Source organism: Quercus robur, chromosome 11 (genome assembly GCF_932294415.1).
Source record: "Quercus robur chromosome 11, dhQueRobu3.1, whole genome shotgun sequence".
Lineage (NCBI taxonomy): Eukaryota > Viridiplantae > Streptophyta > Magnoliopsida > Fagales > Fagaceae > Quercus > Quercus robur.
In genome coordinates this window covers 18,439,973-18,463,895 of record NC_065544.1, presented here as the reverse complement: position 1 = coordinate 18,463,895, position 23,923 = coordinate 18,439,973, and the positions used below count along the sequence as shown (strand labels likewise).

The window sequence follows — 23,923 nt, the reverse complement described above, 5'->3', positions numbered from 1 at the left end:
GATTTATCATGTTATATGGTATTCAAAGTTCAAACAATTATCACTTAGCAATTAACGATCTGATAAAATTAATATTTAAATAAAAAAACATTAAAAAAAAAACCTGGAACTAAACACAAATATTTAGAGTTAACAGTGATTTTTTTTTTTTTTTTGTTTTCCTTTATGATAATACTTCAACAGAAATGAAAATTTGGAGAATGAAATGGCAACGGATGATAAACCTATTTTACCACTATGAACTATGATGGGCACTTAATTACACGAACTAGAGAGTTGCTAGAGATAGACAAGTATTTCAAGAGGGAAAAGCATGCCAAAAGGGGGAGGGGAGGGGAGGGGGGGGTGGGTGAATACCTGGAGCAGTGTATCCAAATGTTCCAGCAAATGAAGTCCAGTTGGACGATTCAGGCTTTAAAAACTTAGCTGTGCCAAAATCAGAGATGTGAGCTTCATATTCCAAATCCAACATGATGTTCTTGCTTGAAATGTCTCGATGAACTATTGGAGGTGAGCAATCATGATGCATGTAGGATAGAGCATCAGCCACACCTCTAATAACATTTGCCCTTTGGATCCATTCAAAATTAACTGCCTCTTCTTTGTTGCTCAGTGTCTCTTTCAGGTTTCCCCCATCTAAGAACTGATAAACCAAGAATGAGTGTCGTGGATGTGAGCAAAAACCATAAAGCTTTACCACATTGCGATGCCTAATTTCTAGTAGAGCATGAATCTCATTCTCGAAAGCTTTTGCATTGGAAATTCCACCGTCTTCTACTGAATGAAGCTTTTTTACAGCAACAACTTGACCTGCTTGCAACTCTGCTTTGTAAACACTTCCACACCCTCCCACTCCGACACAATGTTTGGAGTCAAATTCCTCAGTTGCTTCAATGATGTTTTCATATAGCATTTTCTCATCACAGCTCCAAATTGCCAACATGTTACCATTTTGTACTTCTCTTCGATTGTTTAGCTTGTTCCTCAGCCCAGGGCGCTTGAGAAGAGTGTAAAGAATCCCAGCTACAATCAATGAGAGAAACATTGTTCCTAACATGGGAATAATAAAGAAAATCAACACTTTATTTCTCTTTGTCTCGCTAGGATTCTCGTTCCAAGTAATGGAGGAAGGGCAGGCCTTCAAACTAGAAGCATTACCACGCAAACCTTTATTATTTCTCAATGCTCCAAATGGAGCCTCACGAAAGGCTTTATTGTTTGGGAGAGGACCATCCAATTGATTATGACAGGAATGACGATTCTACATCCCACTGACGAAGATAACATTAATGACGAAGGAATCATCCATGACGAAGTCATCAGAAACAACGAAGAAAGCCATCATCACTGACGAAGGCAGGGAGTCAATCAATGCAGTCAATCAATGACCTGAGCAGTTACTAAATCGACCAAGCAGACCGTTGGGAGCCTCTTAAAAGTCTTATTACTGGACCAGGAGCGTTACTTCAGAGAGCATTAACAGCCTCAACGGTTAGCCCCTAAGGCCTCAGGTATAAAGCTTTCATACAATCAACGGAAGAGAAGATATATGCAAAAAATACTCTGAAAGCACATTCTACTTCTTTATTGTGTTTATCCATTATCCTAACTTTGGCATCGGAGACGTTGTGGCAGGCACCACACCGGTGGCCCTCATCGAGCGGACCTTCATATTCTACAGGGGATTCCATCTGCCCACTCTTACTGACGAATTTGTGTTCCATCAGATTATATGATATATCGACAATGATCAAGCTTGACATTTCATCAAAAGTGGTTGGAATAGAATTAGAGAGCTCATTGTGGGAGAGATTCAATATTTCCAAGCTTTGCAGTCCTCCAAGTTCTGTTGGTATTTTCCCAATCAGTGAATTCTCACTTAAATTGAGCATTTCAAGAAAGTGAAGGTTGCCAATCTCAAAGAGAACACTCCCCCTAAGTTTATTTTTGCTTAGGCTCAAGTTTAACAATTTCGAGCACCCTTTTATCTGTTCAGGAATTGATTTGGTTATATTGTTGGCTGAGAGAATAAGATATTGTAGTTCGGATAGCATTCCAATTTCCAAAGGAATACTGCCAGAAAGTTTGTTATCACCTAGATTAAGGTGAAACAATGATGCCAACCTTCCTAACTCCTTTGGAATATGCCCAATTAGATGATTGAATGATAAGAGCTACGGATTCGCCTTTCACTGCAGCGGTACTTGATTGCCCCGTGCTGTCAAAGTTTCGCCTGCCTCAATTAGAGCCATTCGACGGACTCAAGGACCCTCAGGATCATCTTAATACCTTTAAGACGACTCTGGGTCTTCAGCAACCACCTGACGAGATATTGTGTCGTTCCTTCCCGACGACTCTCAAAGGAGCTGCAAGAGAATGGTTTACCAAGTTGCCAAACTCGTCCATAGACAATTTCGATCAGCTGAGTAGTGCATTCTTGCGTCACTTCATAGGGGGACAACGCCCAAGGAGACCAGTAGATTACTTGCTCACCATAAGACAGGGAGAGAAGGAGACTCTGAGGTCATATGTCAAGCGATTCACCCGGGAAACTCTGGAAGTAGACGAAGCTGATGACAAGGTGTAGTTGACGACCTTTAAAGCGGGGTTGAGATCCAGAGACCTCGTGGCCTCTCTTGCAAAAAACCCCCCGAAGACGATGGCTGAGATGCTCCTGAAGGCACAAAAGTATATGAACGCGGAAGATGCCTTAGCTGCCATAAAAGATACTGAGAGGCCAGAAGACAAGTCCAAATGGGAAGACGACCGTAGAGGGCAAAAGAGAGACAGATCAGAACGTCGGAACAATGACGGGAATAGGAGGAAGGACGACAAAAATCCTCGTCAGGTAAAATTTACTCCTCTGGTTATGCCTGTTGACAAGATTTTCACGCAGATCAAAGACGAGCATTATCTCAAATGGCCCAGGCCATTACACTCATCCCCCAACGTACGTGACAAGAACAAGTATTGCCGGTTCCATAGAGACCACGACCACAACACAGAAGATTGCAGAGACCTGAAGGAACAAATAGAGGAATTAATACGGAAAGGAAAGTTACAGAAGTATGTAAAGAAAGGAGAATATAGCAAGTTCAGAGACGACAACAGGACACAACATGAATCCTTCACTCGGGATGACGACCATCCGTCCCAGCCTCCACGCAAAGTGATCGGGGAGATAAACACGATCACAGGAGGACCATTCTCAGGGGGATCATTTAGATCACTCAGAAAAGCATACCATAGACAGGTGAACAGCGTCCACACCATGCCTCCGTCCAAGCACCGGCGAACATACCAAGACATGTCCTTTAATGAAGAAGACGCCAGGGGAGTAAAGCAGCCTCACAACGATCCCCTAGTCATAGTGCTGAATATAGAAGGGTTCAATACCAGAAGGATCCTTGTTGATAACGGGAGCTCAGCGGATATCATCTACTTCCCAGCCTTCCAGCAGTTGAAATTAGATCCAAAAAGGCTCCGCCCATTTGACTCTCCGCTCGTCAGTTTCAGTGGAGACAGGGTCTACCCCAGGGGTATAGTGACTCTGACGGTGACAGCAGGGACCTATCCATTGCAGTTGACCAAACAAGTAGACTTCCTGGTGGTAGATTGCCCCTTGTCCTACAATGTCATCATTGGGAGGCCCACCCTAAATAAGTGGAAGGCGGCAACGTCAACCTACTGTTTGAAGGTGAAATTCCCAATAGACAACGGTGTGGGTGAAGTGAAGGGTGATCAAGTCTTGGCAAGGGAGTGCTATCAGGCCGTACTGGCAAGAAAGGAGAACCACACGTGGACGATAGAAGAAAAAGAGGAAGACGGGATGGAGATCTTGGAAGCAGTGGAATTGGTAGAAGGAAATGCGGACAGGACAACCAGGATAGGGACGACGCTAAGCCTCGAGATGAGAGCGAGACTCATAAAGTTCCTTAAAGGGAATCTAGATGTCTTTGCATGGAGTCACGAGGACATGCCAGGCATATCTCCAGAAGTCATCCAGCATAGGCTGAATGTGGACCCCAGCAGGAAGCCCATTCAGCAACGACGAAGAACCTTCGCTCCAGAACGAGATCAGGCAGTAGCAGAGGAAGTAACCAAACTCTTGACGGCTGGATTCATCCGGGAAGTATACTATCCAGAATGGCTCGCCAACGTCGTCCTGGTAAAGAAAGCAAATGGAAAGTGGAGAATGTGTGTAGACTTCACCGACCTGAACAAAGCATGCCCAAAGGACAGCTTCCCTCTACCAAGGATAGACCAGCTCGTGGACTCCACCGCCGGACACAAGCTATTGACGTTCATGGACGCCTTCTCAGGGTACAACCAGATAAAGATGGCTGAAGAAGACCAGGAGAAGACCGCCTTCATCACAAGCCAAGGACTCTACTGTTACAAGGTGATGCCTTTTGGGTTGAAAAATGCTGGAGCTACATATCAGAGGATGGTAAACAAAATGTTCAACCAACAAATTGGCAGAAACATGGAGGTATACGTAGACGATATGCTCGTCAAGAGTAAGGAAGAGCTCGCTCATCTGGACGACCTGGAGGAGACTTTTGCAACCCTCAAAAAACACCAGATGAAGTTGAATCCAAGCAAATGTGTTTTTGGGGTAGCCTCGGGAAAGTTCTTGGGATTCATGGTGTCCCAGAGAGGAATAGAAGCAAATCCAGAGAAGGTACGAGCAATCATTGACATGGCCTCACCCAAGACCATCAAAGATGTACAAAAACTCACAGGCAGGATAGCAGCTCTAAACAGGTTCGTCTCTAGGGCCACAGACAAATGCCTTCCCTTCTTCAAAACCCTGAAGCAGGCTTTTGCTTGGACCGACGAATGCGAAGCAGCGTTCCAAGAGCTGAAGCAATACCTGAGCAGTCCACCTCTCCTGAGCCCGTCCAAAGGAGGAGAGAACCTATACTTGTACCTGGCGGTGTCAGCCTCGGCAGTAAGCGCAGCCTTGATTAGAGAAGAAGGCAAGAAGCAACTCCCGGTGTACTACGTCAGCCAAGCCTTTCAAGGAGCTGAGTTCAGGTACCCAAGGATCGAAAAGATTGCATTTGCACTTATAGTAGCCTTGCGCAAGCTCAGGCCATATTTCCAGTCAAATCCTATCCTTGTGATGACGGATCAACCAATTAAGAAATCAATGAACAAACCAGAAGCAGTAGGGAGAATGGTCCAATGGGCAATCGAACTCAGCCAATTTGACATCGAGTACCATCCAAGAACAGCTATCAAGGCACAGGCTCTGGCTGACTTCATCGCTGAATTCACTCTTCCAGATGAAGATGGAATTACAGACGAAGCTGATAAATGGACAATACAGACAGATGGTTCGTCAGCCCAAAAGAGAGGGGGAGTAGGGGTCGTCATAACCACCCCCGACGGAGAAGTGATGAAATATGGGGTTCAACTAAAGTTCCCAGCCACCAATAACGAAGCCGAGTATGAAGGAATATTGACGGGCTTGAGGCTTGGGAAAGCTCTTGGTGCCAAAAATTTGCTGATCCAGAGTGATTCAAAGCTGGTAATCGGACAGATCAGTGGAGAGTACGAGGCAAAGGAAGAAAGGATGCAGAAATACCTTAAACTGACAAGGCAACTAACTCAGGAGTTCGACACAGTGGAGTTCGTCCAGATACCAAGAAACCAGAATATTGGGGCTGACGAAGTATCGAAACTAGCGTCATCAGAAGCAGGAAGGATGAGCACAGACATGGCAATAGAGATCCAGAAACACCCACGTATTGAAGAGGTGGCGGTGCTCACCATCCAGAGCACAGACACCTAGATGACGCCCATAATATCCTTCCTCCGAGACGGGCACCTACCTCAGAATACTGACGAAGCCAGAAAGGTCAAAAAGAGAGCGGCCAGGTTCACGATCCTAAATGACGTCTTGTACAAGAGAGGCTTCTCTATGCCTTATCTAAAGTGCATTGACGAGGATGAGACCAAATACATCCTAGAAGAAGTACACGGAGGAGTCTGTGGCGACCATGCCGGCTCCAGATCCCTAGTCAACAAGGTGATAAGAGCAGGGTACTTTTGGCCAACCATGCAGGGGGATGCTGCTGACATCGTCAGAAGGTGCGACAGATGCCAGCGGTACGGGAATGTACAACGGCTTCCAGCGGAGAAGATGACGACCATATCCTCCCCATGGCCATTCGCACAATGGGGAATCGATATCGTCGGTCCTCTGCCCCAAGGTAAAGGTCAGGTAAAATTCCTTCTAGTTGCTATTGACTATTTCACAAAATGGGTTGAAGCAGAGGCCCTAGCAACCATCACTGAGGCTCGGATCCGAAGCTTCGTGTGGAAAAACATAATCTGCAGGTTCGGGATTCCCTTGACGATCATATCTGATAATGGGAGGCAGTTCGACAGCCAAGGCTTCAGAAACTTCTGCTCGGACCTCGGGATCAAGAATCAGTTCTCATCCCCGGGACACCCCCAGGCAAACGGACAGACGGAAGTAACGAACAGGACGCTGCTCAAGATAATCAAAACCAAGCTGGACGAAGCAAAAGGTGCCTGGCCAGAAGAACTACCTAGTGTCCTGTGGGCATACAGGACTACAGCCAGAACCCCAACAGGAGAGACACCCTTTAGGCTTACCTATGGCACAGAGGCAATAATCCCAGTAGAAGTTGGAGTAACAAGCATCAGACGAGGAACTTTCAGAGATGGACTCAATGACGAGTAACTGCGGTTCAACCTGGATTGCTTGGATGAAGTAAGAGACAATACGTCCAGTAGAATGACAAAGTATCAAAAGAAAATGGCCGAGTACTACAACAAGAGGGTTAAACTCAGGCGACTGGATATAGGGGACCTCGTCCTTCGCAAAGTCACTATAGCAACTAAAGACCCTACTCAAGGGAAACTGGGCCCTACGTGGGAAGGGCCTTACCGCGTCGTTCACTACTCTAGACAGGGAAGTTACCATCTGGAAACTATGGACGGACAAAAGCTCCCTCGTCCTTGGAATATTGAGCATTTAAAGAAATACCATGAGTAAATGTAATACACGAATGCATTCGTTCTTGAAGTTAATAAAAGTATTATTCCTCTGATGTTTTTGCGCAGGCAGTACTGGTCAATCATGAGGTCTATAAATCACTAAGTAACAAGATTCCGCCTTGACGGATGTAAGTTACTGACGACCATCATAGGATGATTAAAAGATCAAGTAACAAGATTCCGCCTTGACGGATGTAAGTTACTGACGACCATCATAGGATGATTAAAAGATCAAGTAACAAGATTCCGCCTTGACGGATGTAAGTTACTAACAACCATGATTAAAAATTTAAGTAACAAGATTCCGCCTTGACGGATGTAAGTTACTGACGACCATCGTAGGACGGTTAAAAGACAAGTAACAAGATTCCGCCTTGACAGATGTAAGTTACTGACGACCATCGTAGGATGGTTAAAAGACTGTTGAAGGCTAAAATTTCACATTCCATGAAAAGTAAAGAAGGCCCAATTCAAGCAACAAGAAGAATCAACATTAAGGCCCTATTTATGTTCAGATTTCCAGCAAAAAGGTCATTAAAAAGTCCAGCAAAATTCAGTGAAAGAACTGGGCCGGGATACCCAGAGGCTGCCAAAGGGCCGGGATACCCAGAGGCTGCCAGACGCCCGGGATCCTCAGGTAATGCAGGACAGCTACTGTAGGATTGAGACAACTCAAGAAAGGTACCACGAAATACAAGAAATGAAGAACAGAGATGTCCTTCTCAAGTACCCAGTGGTGCAGCAAAGAATCAGAAAGTATAAAGCAAACATTCATGAACAAAGGAGCTGTACCACAAGGAACCATGAATGAGAAAATCATACGTAGAAGCAATTGGAAGAGAACTTTCAACCCAGCAGTAAAAGATTCCAACTATTTGGGAATAATGACAGCAAGGAAATACAACCGCAGCTGAGTCTGAAAAGTGAGAAATCTTGAAGGAAGAGAGATTGAAGGCTAGGACGCCTCGGAACGGAAAGTCAGCAAGTGACTTTTAGAGAAACAGTATTAAAAGATGAAAACCATGAGAAAAAAGGGAAGAGACCAGCTCCTAAGAAAATGACACAGCACGAGCTCTGAGGGGCAAAAGAGAGAAATCACTAGTACCTCAGAACCTTAGAAAACACGCTATAAAAGGAAGAGAAAACCCATGTTGAAGGGGGGAGGATTTTCAGTAGGAAGAATATAAAAAACAGAGTCATTAGAACTCTGTAAAATTTAAGAAAAACAGAGGAATGTCTCCCGGTATCCCAGAAACAGCCACTATAGCACATACTTGGATTCAAAAGGATTCAAACTTTGCAAGTCTTAGAGGCTTGAATAGCCATCAAAGTCTGTAATTTTTGAGCTTATTTGAACCTTGTATCACGTCTTAGTGAGCACATTTGTAATCCACAATCAAGAAAAATAATGAAATATCTCATATTGATTTGAGAATTTCTAACAATTACTTTGCATATTTCTTTACTGCATCTTGTTGCTCAATACATATATATTCTTGCTTGTAAAGCTGAGTCCCTGCCCAAGCAAAGCCACTCAGACTTGAGTTCCAAATCCCACAAGTCTTGTGCAAAAGCATAAGTCTGTGAGAATTGGGGCCAGGATCCTCGTGGCTGAATCATCCTTATGAAATTCATTTACATATATGTATATGTATTAATATATATATATATATATATATCCTAATCTAAGAAACTAACAATTATTTGAAGATATGTGCATTGTATAGTTGTTCTTGTGTAGGACCTATAAAGGTAAAAGGAAAGGACAAAACTTCATTGCATAACAAGCATGGAGAAAGATTGTATAGTGCACAAAACCAGAGATTCTGGGCTCTTACAGGCCTAATACGTCCCAGGATCCCACGACAGTACATCCCGGGATTCCACGACAGTACGCCCGGGGAGGAATCGCATTTTTGCCTTGAGGAGATTTATGTGACTTGCGCACAACTTGGTTCGTAATCAGCCCCCATTTAGCTGCGGTGAACCAAGCCCAGTCCACCAAAACACAACTATTTGGCCCAGGATCCTTGGGCCTGTATGCTAAAGAAAAAAGCACTCTCACAAAGACAAGTAACAAGATTCCGCCTTGACGGATGTAAGTTACTGACGACCATCGTAGGACGGTTAAAAGACAAGTAACAAGATTCCGCCTTGACGGATGTAAGTTACTGACGACCATAATAAGATGGTTAAAAGATTAAGTAACAAGATTCCGCCTTGACGGATGTAAATTACAGACGATAAAAAAAAAACTAAGTAACAAGATTCCGCCTTGACGGATGTAAGTTACTGACGATAAAAAAAAAAAAAAAACAAGGGACAAGAGTCCGCCTGGACAGACACAAGCCACCCAGGCAGTACCCCCTAGCAGTTGCAAGTGGCAGGAGTCTATTTGACGAAAAAAAGAGTGCAGTACATCAAATCAAAACAGGATGCAACAACTGATTAACAAAGCACAAAAGCTGTAGACGGATGTAAATCAAAACATCTAGAGGAAAAGTAAGTACGCTTCATTCAAGCCCATAACCACTAGGCCACTATCATTGTTTTCAAAATAAAATTAACTGTTTTGAGATTAGATTTACAAAAAGAAAAGGCCCAAAACAAGACGGGCGCCCACCATAAAACAAAAGGGAGAATTTCTAAGTATTAAATCAGGCATCAGCTATGCCTTCACTGGCCGATACGTCACCAACAGGCTCAGGTGCATCATCACCAAGGGCAGAAGATGAAGCCGCCTCCTCCAGAGCCATTTCCTTGTCAACTTCTTCCAAATCCAGACTCTCCAGGTTGACTCCAGAAGGATGCTTGATCATATACCTCCGGAGAAGCTCAAAACCTTTGAAATACCAACTGAAGAGCACGGTATTGTACTCGTCAGTGGTCTGGAAAGCCTCCACGGATCGAGCAGCGATGGTCATAAGTTTCTCCTTGGCTGCAAGAAGCTGCTCGTCCTTCTCGTGAGTCAACCCGCGCTCAACTCTGAGGTCGTCCTCCAGCACTTTGACCTTCTCCTTCAATGTCGTTGCCTCGTCCATAGAAGTGATCAGATTCGTCCTCAGGTCAGAGTTCTCCTTCTCCAAGGCCTCCATCCAGGTTGTCAGAGACGCCACCTTGGCCCCTTGTGTGAGGTACTCAGCGGTAATATGGAGGCTCTCTCCCAACACCTGGAGGGAATTATGAAGTCGTCTGTAAAAAAAAAAAAAAAAAAAAAAAAAATGATGAAGAGGGAAGAATCCCATACCTGGACGAGTTTGTGGACATGACGAGAGGCCACATCGTTTAAGGACAAGTCAGAGAGAGCCTTCAAGTCCGCTGAAGTGACGACCTCATGAGCTCTTTCTACGGCTAATGACTCATCATCCCATATTGTGGATGAACGAGTAGCAGTCTTCTCCTTCCCTTTGCCAGCCACACGCGGCCTTTTGGAGCCGGGAGTAGGAATCTCCTCTATTGAAATGGTCGGGGAGGCAGTCCTCGTCGTTTCGGAAGCTATGGAAGGAACGATACTAAGGGGGATGGATGCAGGACCCTTCCCGGTGACTCGCACAGCCTTCTTCCCCAGATTGGACAGGGGTTCGTCCTTCTTTGATCTCATCTTTGCGTACATATCCTTGTTGAATTTTGTCGTCATCTCTGCAAGAAGAAAATGTCTGTCAAAAATTGCTTAAGTGTACATAAGAAGAATCAGCATTGACGAAGTTAAAACTTACTCTTTTTGCCTTCAATGCCAAGCTGACGAAGAACGAAAGGAGACGGGTCAGGACCAAGGTTGTAAAATGCAAGAGACCGGGGGTCAACCAGTTCGTCCCAGCTTTCAATCGTCTCAGCGTACCCGATCGCAGTCTCTATGCGTTCCTTATACCGACTCTTCAGTCCAGGTCGTCTCTTAGCTATACCAAACAAAGAAACAAAGAAGTTAGCAAGACCAGAGCCTCCAAATTGGCAAAATTGAAACGACGGGAAGAAATACTGACGCACCTAAGGTCGGGGTTCCCCACCGACGAAGCAACCTCGGGATATCACCCCAATCACTGCTGGATTGAGTCTCAAAGTCGTCCCCAGACACAAAGAAAAAGCGCGACTTCCAATACCTGAATGACGTGGGCAATCCCTTGACGATCCTAGTCTTTCTTTCCCAAGGGATTAATTCATAATACACCTACTCCTTAGACTCTTTCAAACGATACAGGTAGGTGAGCTCGCCTATCCTGATCATATCCCCGTTGGAGGCCAACCATATTTGCATACAGTTGATGACGATCCTCCACGAGTTAGGCATGAGCTGCCCGGGAGCTATACCGAAGTGATCTAAAAGTTCCATCAGGAACGGGTGGATGGGGAGCCTAAGCCCGCAGGTAAAGGTTGACTCGTAAAAGCATATTTCGCCTGGAAAAAAGTGACAGGCCCTATCTTCTTCCCTAGGTAGACGAACACGAACCCTAGACGGAAATTGAAACCTATCCTTGAATCTATTTACGGTCTCGGCATCCAGACCACAAATCTCATTGAGGGCATAAAAAGCCCTAACCTCTCGAGGGCCAGATTTATGAACTAGTCTTATTCCCAACATCGTATAGTATATACAATTGTGCAAGCTGCTCCATAATATTTTTTCTTAACCGGTTCTAATAGACCCATTAATGTTAAGACCCCACAACTTATTAGGTGGGAAGTACCAAGGGAACCCTATATAAAACTTAACATGGATGGCAGTTCTATAGGTAACCCAAGAATGGCTGGTGCATGAGGTATACTATGCAATAGCTCTGGGGAATGGATTTCTAGATTTTCTCTAAATATGGGGTTTGCAACTAATAATATAGCAGAATTTGGAGCAATTATACGCTATTGGCGTGGGAACTGGGGTTCAAATATATCCAGCTCAACAACAGTTTTATCCTGGTTAACTACGGGAACGTCTAATTATCCTCCTAATGTGTTTCCTTTAATTTGTGATTGCAAGAGCCTTATGGGGCAGGAGTGGGAGGTTCGAGCATGCCACATTTATCGTGAAGCCAACGGATGTGCCGATGCCCTAGCGGAACGGGGTACCCAACAATAGCAGCTTTTGAAGATCTACCATGAATGTCCTAGTTTTGTATACCACTTTATAGTAAGGGATTTAGCCGGCCTCGAGAGTAGTAGACTTTGTACCTGATGGCCGGAGGATGATGTTGTTGTATGAATTGCTATTATAAATAAGGCAAAAATGCAAAACTGACCCTTTAACTTTCAGCTTTTGTCATTTCAGTCCTCTAACTTTGAGTTTTGTCATTTCAGTCCTCTAAGTTTCAAGTTTTGTCAGTGTAGTATTCTGTTAGGTATTAGTTACTCCTCAGTTAAGTTTGGCCTTTTTTTTTCTTTTTTTTTTAAATAATTTTAGTAATTAAAAGAAAAAAAAATGTAAAGGGAACGACGTTGTTCCCCTTCCCCTGAAATCAAAACCGGAAAACGGAAAAATCTCAATCTCTCTCTCAAGATCAGTCTCTCTCTCAAATCCACCATCATATATGCATATGCTTCAAAGCAAACAATCACCAAACCTCAAAATTTCAACAAACCAACCCATAACACACAAACAAACCCCAAAGCAAATACCACACCAAAGAGAGCCGCAATCCCATCGACGGTCGTGATCTGGCACAGCACCACCAAGCCCATCGACCCATGCTCACAGAAGGTAACCTAATACAGCTCCATTTGAGTTACCCACCTTCTTTAGCTTGTGAAGATGATCCTAACCGACCCATCTTAAAAACAAAACCTAGACCCGACCAAAAACAAAAAACCAACTCAATTTTTTTACCTAACCTAGACCCAGCCCAAAACCATCTACAGTTCGGCCAGAAAAAACCCCGCTGGTGGTGGCCGATGTGAGAGGCTGGATTCGAGAAGCTGTGGAATCTGTTCAGGGCTTTTTGGCTAAGGAGTGAGGATATTACTTTGCCGTGGGTTTAATTAGAGCTGGGTTAAGTTTTATCATTTTATCAGGGTTAAAGTTTACTTCGTTTTGGTCACGGGTATTTTTGGTATGCTACAGAGAGAGAGAGAGAGAGAGAGAGAGAGAGAGAGAGAGAGAGAGAGAGAGAGAGAGAGAGAGAGAGAGAGAGAGCAGAGCAGAGCAGAGCAGAGCAGAGAACGGGGAGGCAGGAGGCTGAGGATGGAAACTGAAAGGGCGAACCTTCCATGTTTTCTTTTTTCTTTTTCTTTTTTCAGCTTTTTTTTTTTTAATTTTCTTTTAATTACAAATTTTTTTATTTTATTTTAAAAATGGTCAAACTTGACGACAGAAGTAACTGAGACCTAATAGAATACAACATTGACAAAAATTAAAACTTAGAGGACTGAAATGACAAAACTGGAAGTTAGAGGACTGAAATGACAAAAGTTAAAAATTAGAGGGTCAATTTTGCATTTTTGCCTATAAATAAATATAACCTCCCGTTTCGATCCAAAAAAAAAAAAAAAAAAAAGGAGGGTACCACTTTCCCACCATAACATTTGCTCTTTGTTTTTTCCGCCACTAAGGTTCATAAAAAAAGCAATTGCCTAAAATCCAAATGTCGCAGATTTTAACATACACTATTAAAAAATCCACAAGATATCCATAACCCTACATGTCATCATATTCATTCACTTAAGTGCATCACAATATGTCATCAAAAAAAAAATATGTTATAATATTAAAAAATGTCACTTACCATGTGGGACCCATGATTGAATAAAGGTTCGGCTGTATTGATGAAACCTTAAAGACATATCTCATCCAACCTCCTTTTCTTAGAAAATGTCAATGGCAGAACGTAATACAATATATGAAAAATGATAAAAAGGATTCAAGACTAATAGTCAACACTTATTTGCAACAAGGTTAGTCTTTTGAATCCGGTTAATGTATGTCTTTAGAGTATATACATTAACCATTTATTTAAAAAAAGCTATTATGAGAAATTAAAAGAGTTGTCAAAACAGTAAATTATTTTTACATTTTTCTATAAAAGGTTTCCTAAATGGTTCACTAATATATGCCTTAAGGGCATACATTAGTAAATCCCTAATTTTTTATCCTCTTCTCTTAATCGGGCGAAGAATATTATCAATAATAAATAGCTACTCCAAATATTTTATCAATAATATTGGAATTTTTCTTGATAGCAAAAGGCTCATCTTAGCCGCTCTAATTTTGTTTCTAAAGGACTTGGATGCACTTGCTTATTATGTTTACACAATTTCAAAATTCAATAAAAATATTGGGCTTGCTTACTTGCTATTGTAATTTGTGATTACCAGGTTTAATATGAACAAAGCTAGCCTTTTAAATCTTTAGACAGCATCTCAAAGCATTAGTTTCTTTGGAAGGATATTATAGCATAGACAGTAAAAGACTTTCTCACAATCGAAATAGGGAAAATTTTCTTTCACTCAAAACAGGTATTTTTTGTTGATGCTTGATACCGCCAGTTTTCATCAACAACCACAATATATGACATCACCACCACCTACTCCATGAATCTAATGAGACTGCCACCACTAACAGGAAATTTGGTGAGCATATTAAGTATAAAGAAAATGTGAGATTTAATAGTGAAATTCTTCAATCTACACGGTGGTGATTACCTTTTTTTTTTTTTTTGTAATTACTTGAGCTTTAAAGTTTAATATATTACTATGCAAACTCTCTTTATATTTTTTTAGGCATCTCCTTTTATATTACTTACATAGTTATCTACCATCTTCCATTCAATTAATTTGGACTTATATATAATTTTATTTTATTTATAAAAACTTAATCTTACACAATAACATGGATTCATTATATAACTTAAAGTAAAATATTACTTCGCTTCAAAGAAAAAAAAAAGTAAAAATTATTTTATATTTTGTTATCTATTTTAATTTTAATTTTAATTAAATTAAAAAAAAATCATGTTTTCTTTAGTTTACACATAATTCTTGATCAAGCCACGGGTATAATACTAGTTATTATTATTTATTTTATTGTTATAGAATAATACTAGTTATTAATTATTCACAAAAGTTTTATATATATATATATATATATAAAATTTTGACCTGACTCAAAATTATATTAGGCATGCGTTTGCATTTTTGGCTGAGTCCCACGGCAATGTTCACGACCCAGCGAAAAACGTAAAAACGTTCATAACCATGCATTTTTGGGTCCCATGACACTATTCATACCATTAAAATTTATTTTGCTACAATGTTTTCAACAATAAATTTTCAGTTTTCAGCAAATAAGCGGTATCCAAACAGACCCTAGATGTATCTTGAATCGAATATTCTCGAATTCAAAGTTAACATTATTATTTATTATAATTATATAATCTATATATTTATTAATAGGTAAAACTCAGAGAAAGTTCAATTAGAATTTGAACTGTTCGCAAACTAGCTAAAAACGCAAAAACGCGCATAACCATGCATTTCTAGGTCCCACAGCACTATTCACACATTTAAAAATTATTTTGCTACAGTGTTTTCAGCGGTAAATTTTCAATTTTCAGCAAAGAAGCGGTATCTAAACAGACCCTAGATGTATCTTGAATCTAATATTCTCGAATTCGAAGTAAACATTATTATTTATTATAGTTATATAATCTATATATTTATTAATAGGTGAAACTCAGAGAAAGTTCAATTAGAATTTGAATTGTTCACGACCCAGCCAAAAACGCACATAACCATACATTTCTGGGTCCCACAGCACTATTTACATATTTAAAATTTATTTTACTTCAGTGTTTTTAGCAATAAATTTTCAGTTTTCAGCAAATAAATGATATCTAAACAGACTCTAGATGTATCTTGAATCTAATATTCTCGAATTCGAAGTGAACATTATTATTTATTATAATTATATAATCTATATATTTATTAATAAGTAAAAATCAGAGAAAGTTCCATTAAAATTTGAAATTAGAATCCAATTTTGCAAAATGTGTCTAAATTTATGTGAGGACCATATCATAATTATCCACTTAAGTTTGTGTCATGTGTCCATTTAAGTTTTTTTAATCTTTGTGTCTAGTGATTTAATGAGTGCAAAATACTAAGAATATAATATAAATGAACTATAATATTTTTTTTTAAAAAAAAAACCAATTACATATACTCAATAAAAATCACCACACAACAAAGATCACCACACATTTTATCTTATTAAAAATTAGAAAAAAAAATTATCATAAGTAGTATTGAATTTAGGTTATAATTTTAATATGTGACTAATTACGTTTACTTTTCTAAAAAAATTAATTTGACTATGACAAAAATTGTATTTAATTTTGAATGTATCTATTCTTATGCATGTGTTTACCTACTACTTTTAAATAAAATTAAAAAAAATTGACTAATTGTTTATATTTTTATAATAAAAATTGGGTTATATGCTAGTGAATTATGATAGCCCACAGAGACAGCTGGTCAGAAAAAACCAAGAAGATTTTCCAAAAAAATAAAGAATGAGAGAGAGAGAGAGAGAGAGAGAGAGAGAGAGAGAGCATGGTGGTGGTATGCCAATCAGGCAATCACATTTTTTGCTGTTGGGTTTCCTTATCTGATTGGATTGGATAACAAACCGTATGGCCTAGGCCTCATCCAAACCAAACCCACCCAAAAGTCCGAAACAACAGAAACAGAAGTAGAAGCAGAACACGGAATGGCATGTAAACGACACCATTTGGGTACTCTGTCGTTTTAGCAAACACCCCATCTGCAGTTTGCAGTTGCTCCTCAATCTCTGGTTTTGGGGTTCATGTCTATTTCATTTCCCAATTACCCATCTGCCTGCCTTTGCAACTGATCTGATATAAAAATATTCACGGATCCTCTTCCTTCAACATCACATTTTTGGCTTGTCTGTTTGGTAAGCTCTTTTCATCTGTTTCTGACTTTCTTTTGGGCTTTTATGTTTCTCAGATCTGTCATTCATTTTGATCCAACCACACCCTTTTTTCAATTTCCATCATAAAGTTTAGATTTTGCTGATATGGGTTTCATATTTTATGACTGATTTTGTGTTTTTGCTCTTCTTTATACTTCTATGGATTTTACCATTTGTAGATACCGATACAAAAAATGTTAACCATTTATTTGTATTGCAGCCATTCTACTAGCTCTTTCAAGTTATGTTAATTTCTATCTGTAAGCTTAGCTAAGGTAAAAGAGTTGGTTTTATTCTGATTCTTAACATGCAATATATGTTGAACTTTATTGAACTATGAATGGTCCACAACTTATTAGAATGTCATGATAAAATTTAGAGTTTTAGATTCATTATAAAAAATAAAATAAAATAAAAACGAATTGATTTTTGCAAACTTGATGAGATCCATAATAGAATGGTGGGTCTGATCCATAACATGGCCTAAGGAATCTAAACTAAGTTTTTCCATACCATTTTAGGATGATCATGAATTTTAGTATTATACATGCATGTTCATGTTCTGTAGCTGCGTTCTTGTTGTTGCTTGCTAACTTCTTGCTTGCTTGCTTGTTTATTAATGAATTGAAGTGATGAACGGAAAATGAAGAGCGGAAGAAAAAGTTACAAGTAGAGAAGAAAGGAGATAAGATCTGCTAATATAACATAACATTATTGTTGAAGGAGTACGTTATTATGGCAGTCTCTAGAAAAACAGCTATGGCTATTAAGTCATACCAAAATCAGGCTCGGGCGCTGGCTAAGAACTACTTATTAGCAGATCCCTTTATGCCTTACACTTGCATCCTCGGAGGCATACTATTGTTCAAAGTGGTATACTCTTGTCTTTCTGTTTTATTGTTCAGTTGTGAAAGACTGAAGCTAGTTGATCTTCTGTTTGTTTTATTTGAGTTGTACGTGTGATTACCGCTTTATTAACTCATTCTAAATCTTTTTCCCCTTTACAGGGCTATGATCTTACCCAATTAATCAGTACCTTTTATTTTAAGAGTTATAATGGTCTTACAAAAATCCAACGAATTGAGTGGAATAATCGGTAAGTGTGTATCTCTCCTGTTGTTCAACCTATTATTAATTTGTTCCTTTTTCATTTGTTGCTTCAATCTTTTCTTAATTAAAAAAAATTAATCTTGGCAGCGGTATCTCCACAATTCATGCTATTTTTATCACAGTTATTTCCTTGTATTTTGTGTTCTGGTCAGATCTCTTTTCTGACCAGCGGGTTGCTGGCCTTGTTACATTTCGAAGCTCACCTCTGTCAGTTTTTGCCCTGGGGGTAAGTTTATTTACTTATGAATTTATTTTCATAATAAATAATTGGAAAATACATAGCTGCGGTCTCTGTATGTGACTTTGCACATTGTGTTTTTAATCGATTCAGGAAAAATAAATAATTTGATGCTTAGGTGTCTTAGAAACAACATCTTTCTTTTCTGAATATTGCCCAGGTTTTCATTAATGCAATAATGATACTAAGAAATTGAGTAGTTGACTTTTTAACTTTAATTTCCTGTGCATGAGTGTTAGTGGTGATGCCAAGAACATGGCTTTGCAACTTTATAATGAATTAAAACAGTCTTGACCTTCCAACCTATTATGTCTATAAGTAACCCTACTTGCCAACCTCTGCTTGTAAAAATTAAAAGCTGCATGTATTGATGCCCTACAAAACATGTTGTAATTATTTTCTTAAAAAGAGTGACATGCCTTTCATTTCTTCCACCCCTTTTGTTCAGCTTTTGGGCCAAAAATGGTTTTTTTTTTTTTTTTTTTTTTTTTTTTTTTTTTTTTTTTTATGGAAATAATTTTACATTCTGCTTCAGTTCCCCTATTCTTTTTTCTTCTTTGATTAATTTAATTGTTACAACAAGTGGGAGAATGGTGGCTTGTACTCTGGTTCTCCTCATAAAGGAGACTAGGCCTTGCCACTAAGCTACAAGGCTCTTGGCAAGATAATGGGCCATCCTTATGAATAGGAAAAATGATAACTGAAAATTGGGAAGCAGATTGGCTGTCTTCATCTACCTATTTTGGGAACATGCTGAGGATGCACCTCCCTTTAGCTTATTGCATTCCTACAATTTGAAAGCATTCCGGGTTTGCTACATTTGATTACTCGCATCTTTTAATCTTTTGAGAATTTTTCTCCATATAATACTATGTATTTGATTTTTGACAGGTCTCTGTTGGATACTTTCTTGCAGATCTTGGAATGATTTTTTGGCTCTATCCTTCTTTAGGTGGAATGGAGTATGTAAGTCCAGTAGTCTGTCCTACACTCTCTTCACTTGCAGGTGCACACACACCCACACTCACACACACCATACTTCCTTTTATGCTTCACTTTGCTGTGTGTTTTTATTTAACTGATAATACTTCAACGTAGAAACCACCTTTTCTCATATACTGAACACTTTCTCCCTTGAGGAATGCTTTTATCTGCCTCTTCACCCTGCTCCTAGCCAAGTATTTCTGTTGATTTAGACGCATAATGGAAGTGAGTCTGATGACTGTGCTTTCCGCACCTGGCCTCCTAGGATTTAAACAATTATTTTCAATTTTCTTAAATCTAGGTCAAATCCTTCATTGTCAATGAATTTAATGACTTCAAATACTGGGATTGGTTGGTTATAGTTATGAGGGAGCAAGTTGGGGAAGGCATGCTGCTTTTATAAATTGATTCAATGACAAAGCAGTATATCATAAAAAGTTTATTTAAGAACATTTAAAAGCCATATTACAGGCATTTTAATCTTTTAATTTCAGATTATCCATCACTCCCTTTCTGGAGTTGCAGTAGCTTATTCTATGTTTTCTGGAGAAGGGCAACTTTATACATTCATGATCCTCATCTCTGAGGTTACTACTCCAGAGGTCAATATGAGATGGTATGTTTAGAAGTAAAACTCTCATGTGTTGTAATGTTTGTGTTGTAATGTTTTTGCTTTAATAGATCTTCTTGGTTCCATGAAGGTATCTTGATACGGCTGGTCTGAAGAGGTCTAACGCATATCTCATCAATGGCATACTGATATTTTTTGCATGGCTCGTGAGTCTAAATCCCCTTGAATTTCATTATAATACAACCCTATTAGCCGGTTGATATCCATCAAAATCTATGCTGAATAGGGGGAAACGAAATTATAATTTGGTTGTGGTGGCTTGCACACAAAATCATGTGCTGATGCCAGATAGTAGTGTTGCCCCCAACTGTGACCTTATGCGTTCTCCTTTTCAGATTTAGATACGCTGATTCGAGTTCATCAGCAATGTGGCATTACTTCAGCCACAAGCACCTTTTTTATGTTGAAAATTACTAGATTTCTTACTATGAGTTGCTTTTATTTATTTTTTATTTTTTAAATAAAGAATGACCGTTGAAATAACTTATGAAATGCAGGCTGCAAGAATTCTGCTGTTTGGTTATGTGTTTTACCACGTTTACTTACACTATGATCAGGTGATTTGCAAGTCCTCAGCATACGTATTTCATGGGCTTTGAATTCTTGAAAATAAGAGCTTTTACTGCCTGCAAGCTGATAAGAATTTTACTAGACTGTGCTTGGAATAGTATTTTCAAAATTTTTGCTGCCATCATGTCTTTACCTAGTTTTAGACAAGGGGAAAAACACATGGACTTAATAAGAAGTATCCTGAATGGGAAAGATAAGGTTCCAATTCAGATTAGCTATACAGAATAAAAACTTTCTTAAATTCTGAATTAGTGCAAATATGGGACATTTTTTTAATTTTATTATGAAAAGACACTAGATTTGTTATTTTATTTAAAATTTTTGGGGTTACCTGTTAGTGATTCACTTGCCAAAAAAAAAAAATTATTTGGCGACTGAGAAAATAGTTAATGTGATTAAATAGCGCAATTAGCTGGTCGTCTGAAATAGAACCTACTGGTTTGGAGGAAATTATGTCAAATTGGTATAGGGGAAAATTCCATCCTTGTATAAATGCTCTCAATTTTTTCATGAAACTCTTATTCATTTGTTTATATTTTTGCCAATTTTAGAATACTAACAGATTATGCTTAAAAGTTAAAACAATAGTTATCCTTGGAGTTAATACACTATTGGTATAAACATAAGAAGCACCTAGTGAATTTTTCTTCACCAAAATTTGTCCTTTAATTTTTTTTATCTTCCAATTGCCTCCCAAACTCGACCACTGGTTTTGTATGTCATATTTCTAAAAGTTCAGTTATGATGTGAAGTCTAGTTTTTTGGAGAGAAATGTGAAGCCATTTTATTTGCTCTGCAGGTGATCCAAATGCACGCCTTCGGATATTTCTTGGTCTTTGTGGTGCCTTCGGTGCTAGCTATCATGAACTTAATGTGGTTTGGGAAGATTCTTATGGGATTGAAGAAGACATTAGCAAAGCGGCAGTGAAGGATATTGTTACACATTTCAATCTAATTTCTGTGACTTAATGCTCGTTCCATTTTTCCTGTGGATTATTCTATTTTAGTCACTATACAAATGATAGAGGCGGGGAAAAAAAGAAAAGAAAATTGAATGCATTCTAATCTTCTCAATTGAGGGAAAACCAAAAACAAATTTGTTGTATATGATTCGAGTTGTACAAATCATAGTCTTTATATACAGTTTATTACTGGAAATTATTAACAGAAGATGATCAAACATCCAATTTTGCTGTGAATGCTAATGGTATTGTTTTTTTTTTTTTTTTTTTTTTTTTTTTTTTTAATGATGGAGGAGTGAAAGAAAATTCAAGGCATTTTGATATTCAATTAGATTCAATTAAATTCAAGCTGTTGTATATGATTTAATACTTGATTAATGATGCTTTTGGAAGTGATAGATTATGATAATATGTAATCTTTCTCTTCCCTCGAGTTACTGTTTTTGATGCATAAATAGATTATATATATATATATATATATATATAGGAAGATGCAAAAATAGATTGTTTGTTCATTAACCAGTTTCTGCGTTGGACCTTCTACGTTTAACCTTTGGAGCTTGGATGTTGACAAATCGAAAAGAAGGTAAAAAATACTTAAGTAAACTTAAAATTTTTGAAACTGATCCATTGCACTTTGAAGTTATAAAAGATAATTTTTTTTTTTTTATAAAATCAAAATAGCGATTGGGTTGAACAAATAAAGGATTTTTAACCATCTTGTTTTCCCCGAATGAATATAAATTGAGTGAATTAGATGGAAAAAGAGAAACTAAAAAGAGTCAACTAATCAATTGCACTTTGAAGTGATAAAGATAATTTTTTTTTTTTTTTTGTTTACAAAATCAATATAGTGATTAGGTTGAACAAATAAAGGATTTTTAACCATCTTGTTTTCCTCGAATGGACATAAATTGAGTGAGTTAGATGGAAAAAGAGAAATTAAAAAGGGTCAACCGATCAGTCTTATTTAGTTTCGGAGTATATATTTATTTCTTTATAATATCATGTTTTGACTATATCGTAATAACCCAAAAGAAATCTCCTACTTATCTTTTGGGAATATATTTATGCACTTACTCATAATCATGGTTTAAATAGATATATGTTGCTGGAAAATATAGGTTATGATAGAAAATTTAGAGATTCCATTGTCATTGTCCCACTAGAATAGTACTAGAAGAGTACATTAATAAAGGGAGAATACAATGAGCAGCAAATGCTTGAAAGAATGAAGAGATCTAGGATTCCCGGCATTGTGGGGGTGGAATGAGAAAGTTGAGTATTTGGTTAGCACTTTTCAAAATTATGATTTGAAGTATAAATTATCAAAAATGACCAAAATATATTTATATATATAAAAGAAAATTCTTTTATACTTGTTTTTGCCTCAATAATATTAATAATAATTTTTTCTTGAAATCAATAATAATAATAATAATAATTAGTATTATTATAATTGTTTTTTCATTAAAGGTCAGAAATAATTGCTATTTATTACAGTCGATGAAGTACATAATATAAACCAACACTTTTATTATATTATATTTTTTATAAATATTATATAAACTATATGTAGTAAACATAAAATAATTAAAAAAAACTAATTTGTTCTACAACTTATAGTCTAATCTAATCAATTTTTCTAATTCAAGAACATTCAAAAGAGTTCTCCTTCTATCGACCAGATGTCACGGGCGAGTTGTCTGCTACTAGCAACACACTGAGATTCTCCGAGAATAGCCTGTATTTTGTCTTGAGAATGTAAGGGTAAAAATTTGTTTTAAAGATAATAATAGGGGTAATTAAAAATGTGTTTTGTTGCAATTTGGAATTGGTGATTAAGGGCTGCTACGCAAAAAAATTCACAAAAATCACGTTTATGGGAGCCTAAAAATACGCTTTCAAAATTTTACCAAACACCCAAAATTGTGTTTTGAAACCGCCAATGTGATTTTTGGCCCAAAATGATCTAACCAAATGGGCACTAAGAAAATCTCCTGTTCAATTGTAATAAGGCACGACCAAATCAGCCTAACATTCAACCTTAAATCATGTTTCAGGCCTCTACAACACGAGATAGTATCTCATACGCTGGGCGCATAAGACATGCATCTCATATGGCCGGTGCATGCAAGAGTTTTGCCCACAACATGTCTCATGCGCCCGGCGCATATAAGAGTTTTGCCTACAACACTGCTCTTATGAATTTTACATGCATGTAGTAAGTAGTTCTCAAGAAGTTCATTTGCTTACTAGTGACCCTATACTCTAATTTTCTAGGGTGCTTGAGATTAAAACTGGGATGGCATTCCATCCAGCCAAAGGATCCCAAGTTTTGTTGATTTTGCACTTACCAAAGGAAGTTGCCAATATCTTGCACCTTTTTTTTTAATAAAAAAAAATCTTAATCAATGGAATTTTCTGTTTCTTACCAAAAATATAAAAATAAAAAGAGATATTCATGACAAGAACCAATC

General features: G+C 38.4%; 2 protein-coding genes across 2 annotated transcripts; one reads left to right on the top strand and one right to left on the bottom strand.

Moving 5' to 3' along the window:
- Positions 1–51: 51 nt before the first annotated feature.
- On the bottom strand, positions 52–1,045 carry LOC126704789 (MDIS1-interacting receptor like kinase 2-like). Its single transcript, XM_050403792.1, has 2 exons — positions 358–1,045; positions 52–59 (listed from the first exon to the last, which is right to left on the bottom strand). The coding sequence occupies exons 1-2, from the start codon at positions 1,043–1,045 to the stop codon at positions 52–54; spliced, it is 696 nt and encodes a 231-aa protein (XP_050259749.1).
- Positions 1,046–16,480: 15,435 nt separating this feature from the next.
- LOC126705444 (uncharacterized) lies at positions 16,481–21,680 on the top strand. The gene is made up of 9 exons (XM_050404466.1): positions 16,481–16,930; positions 17,579–17,821; positions 17,956–18,044; positions 18,146–18,284; positions 19,188–19,262; positions 19,775–19,896; positions 19,982–20,057; positions 20,409–20,468; positions 21,281–21,680. Exons 2-9 carry the CDS (start codon positions 17,684–17,686, stop codon positions 21,407–21,409), a joined length of 828 nt encoding a protein of 275 aa, XP_050260423.1. The 5' UTR covers positions 16,481–16,930; positions 17,579–17,683; the 3' UTR covers positions 21,410–21,680.
- The last annotated feature ends 2,243 nt before the right edge of the window (positions 21,681–23,923 follow it).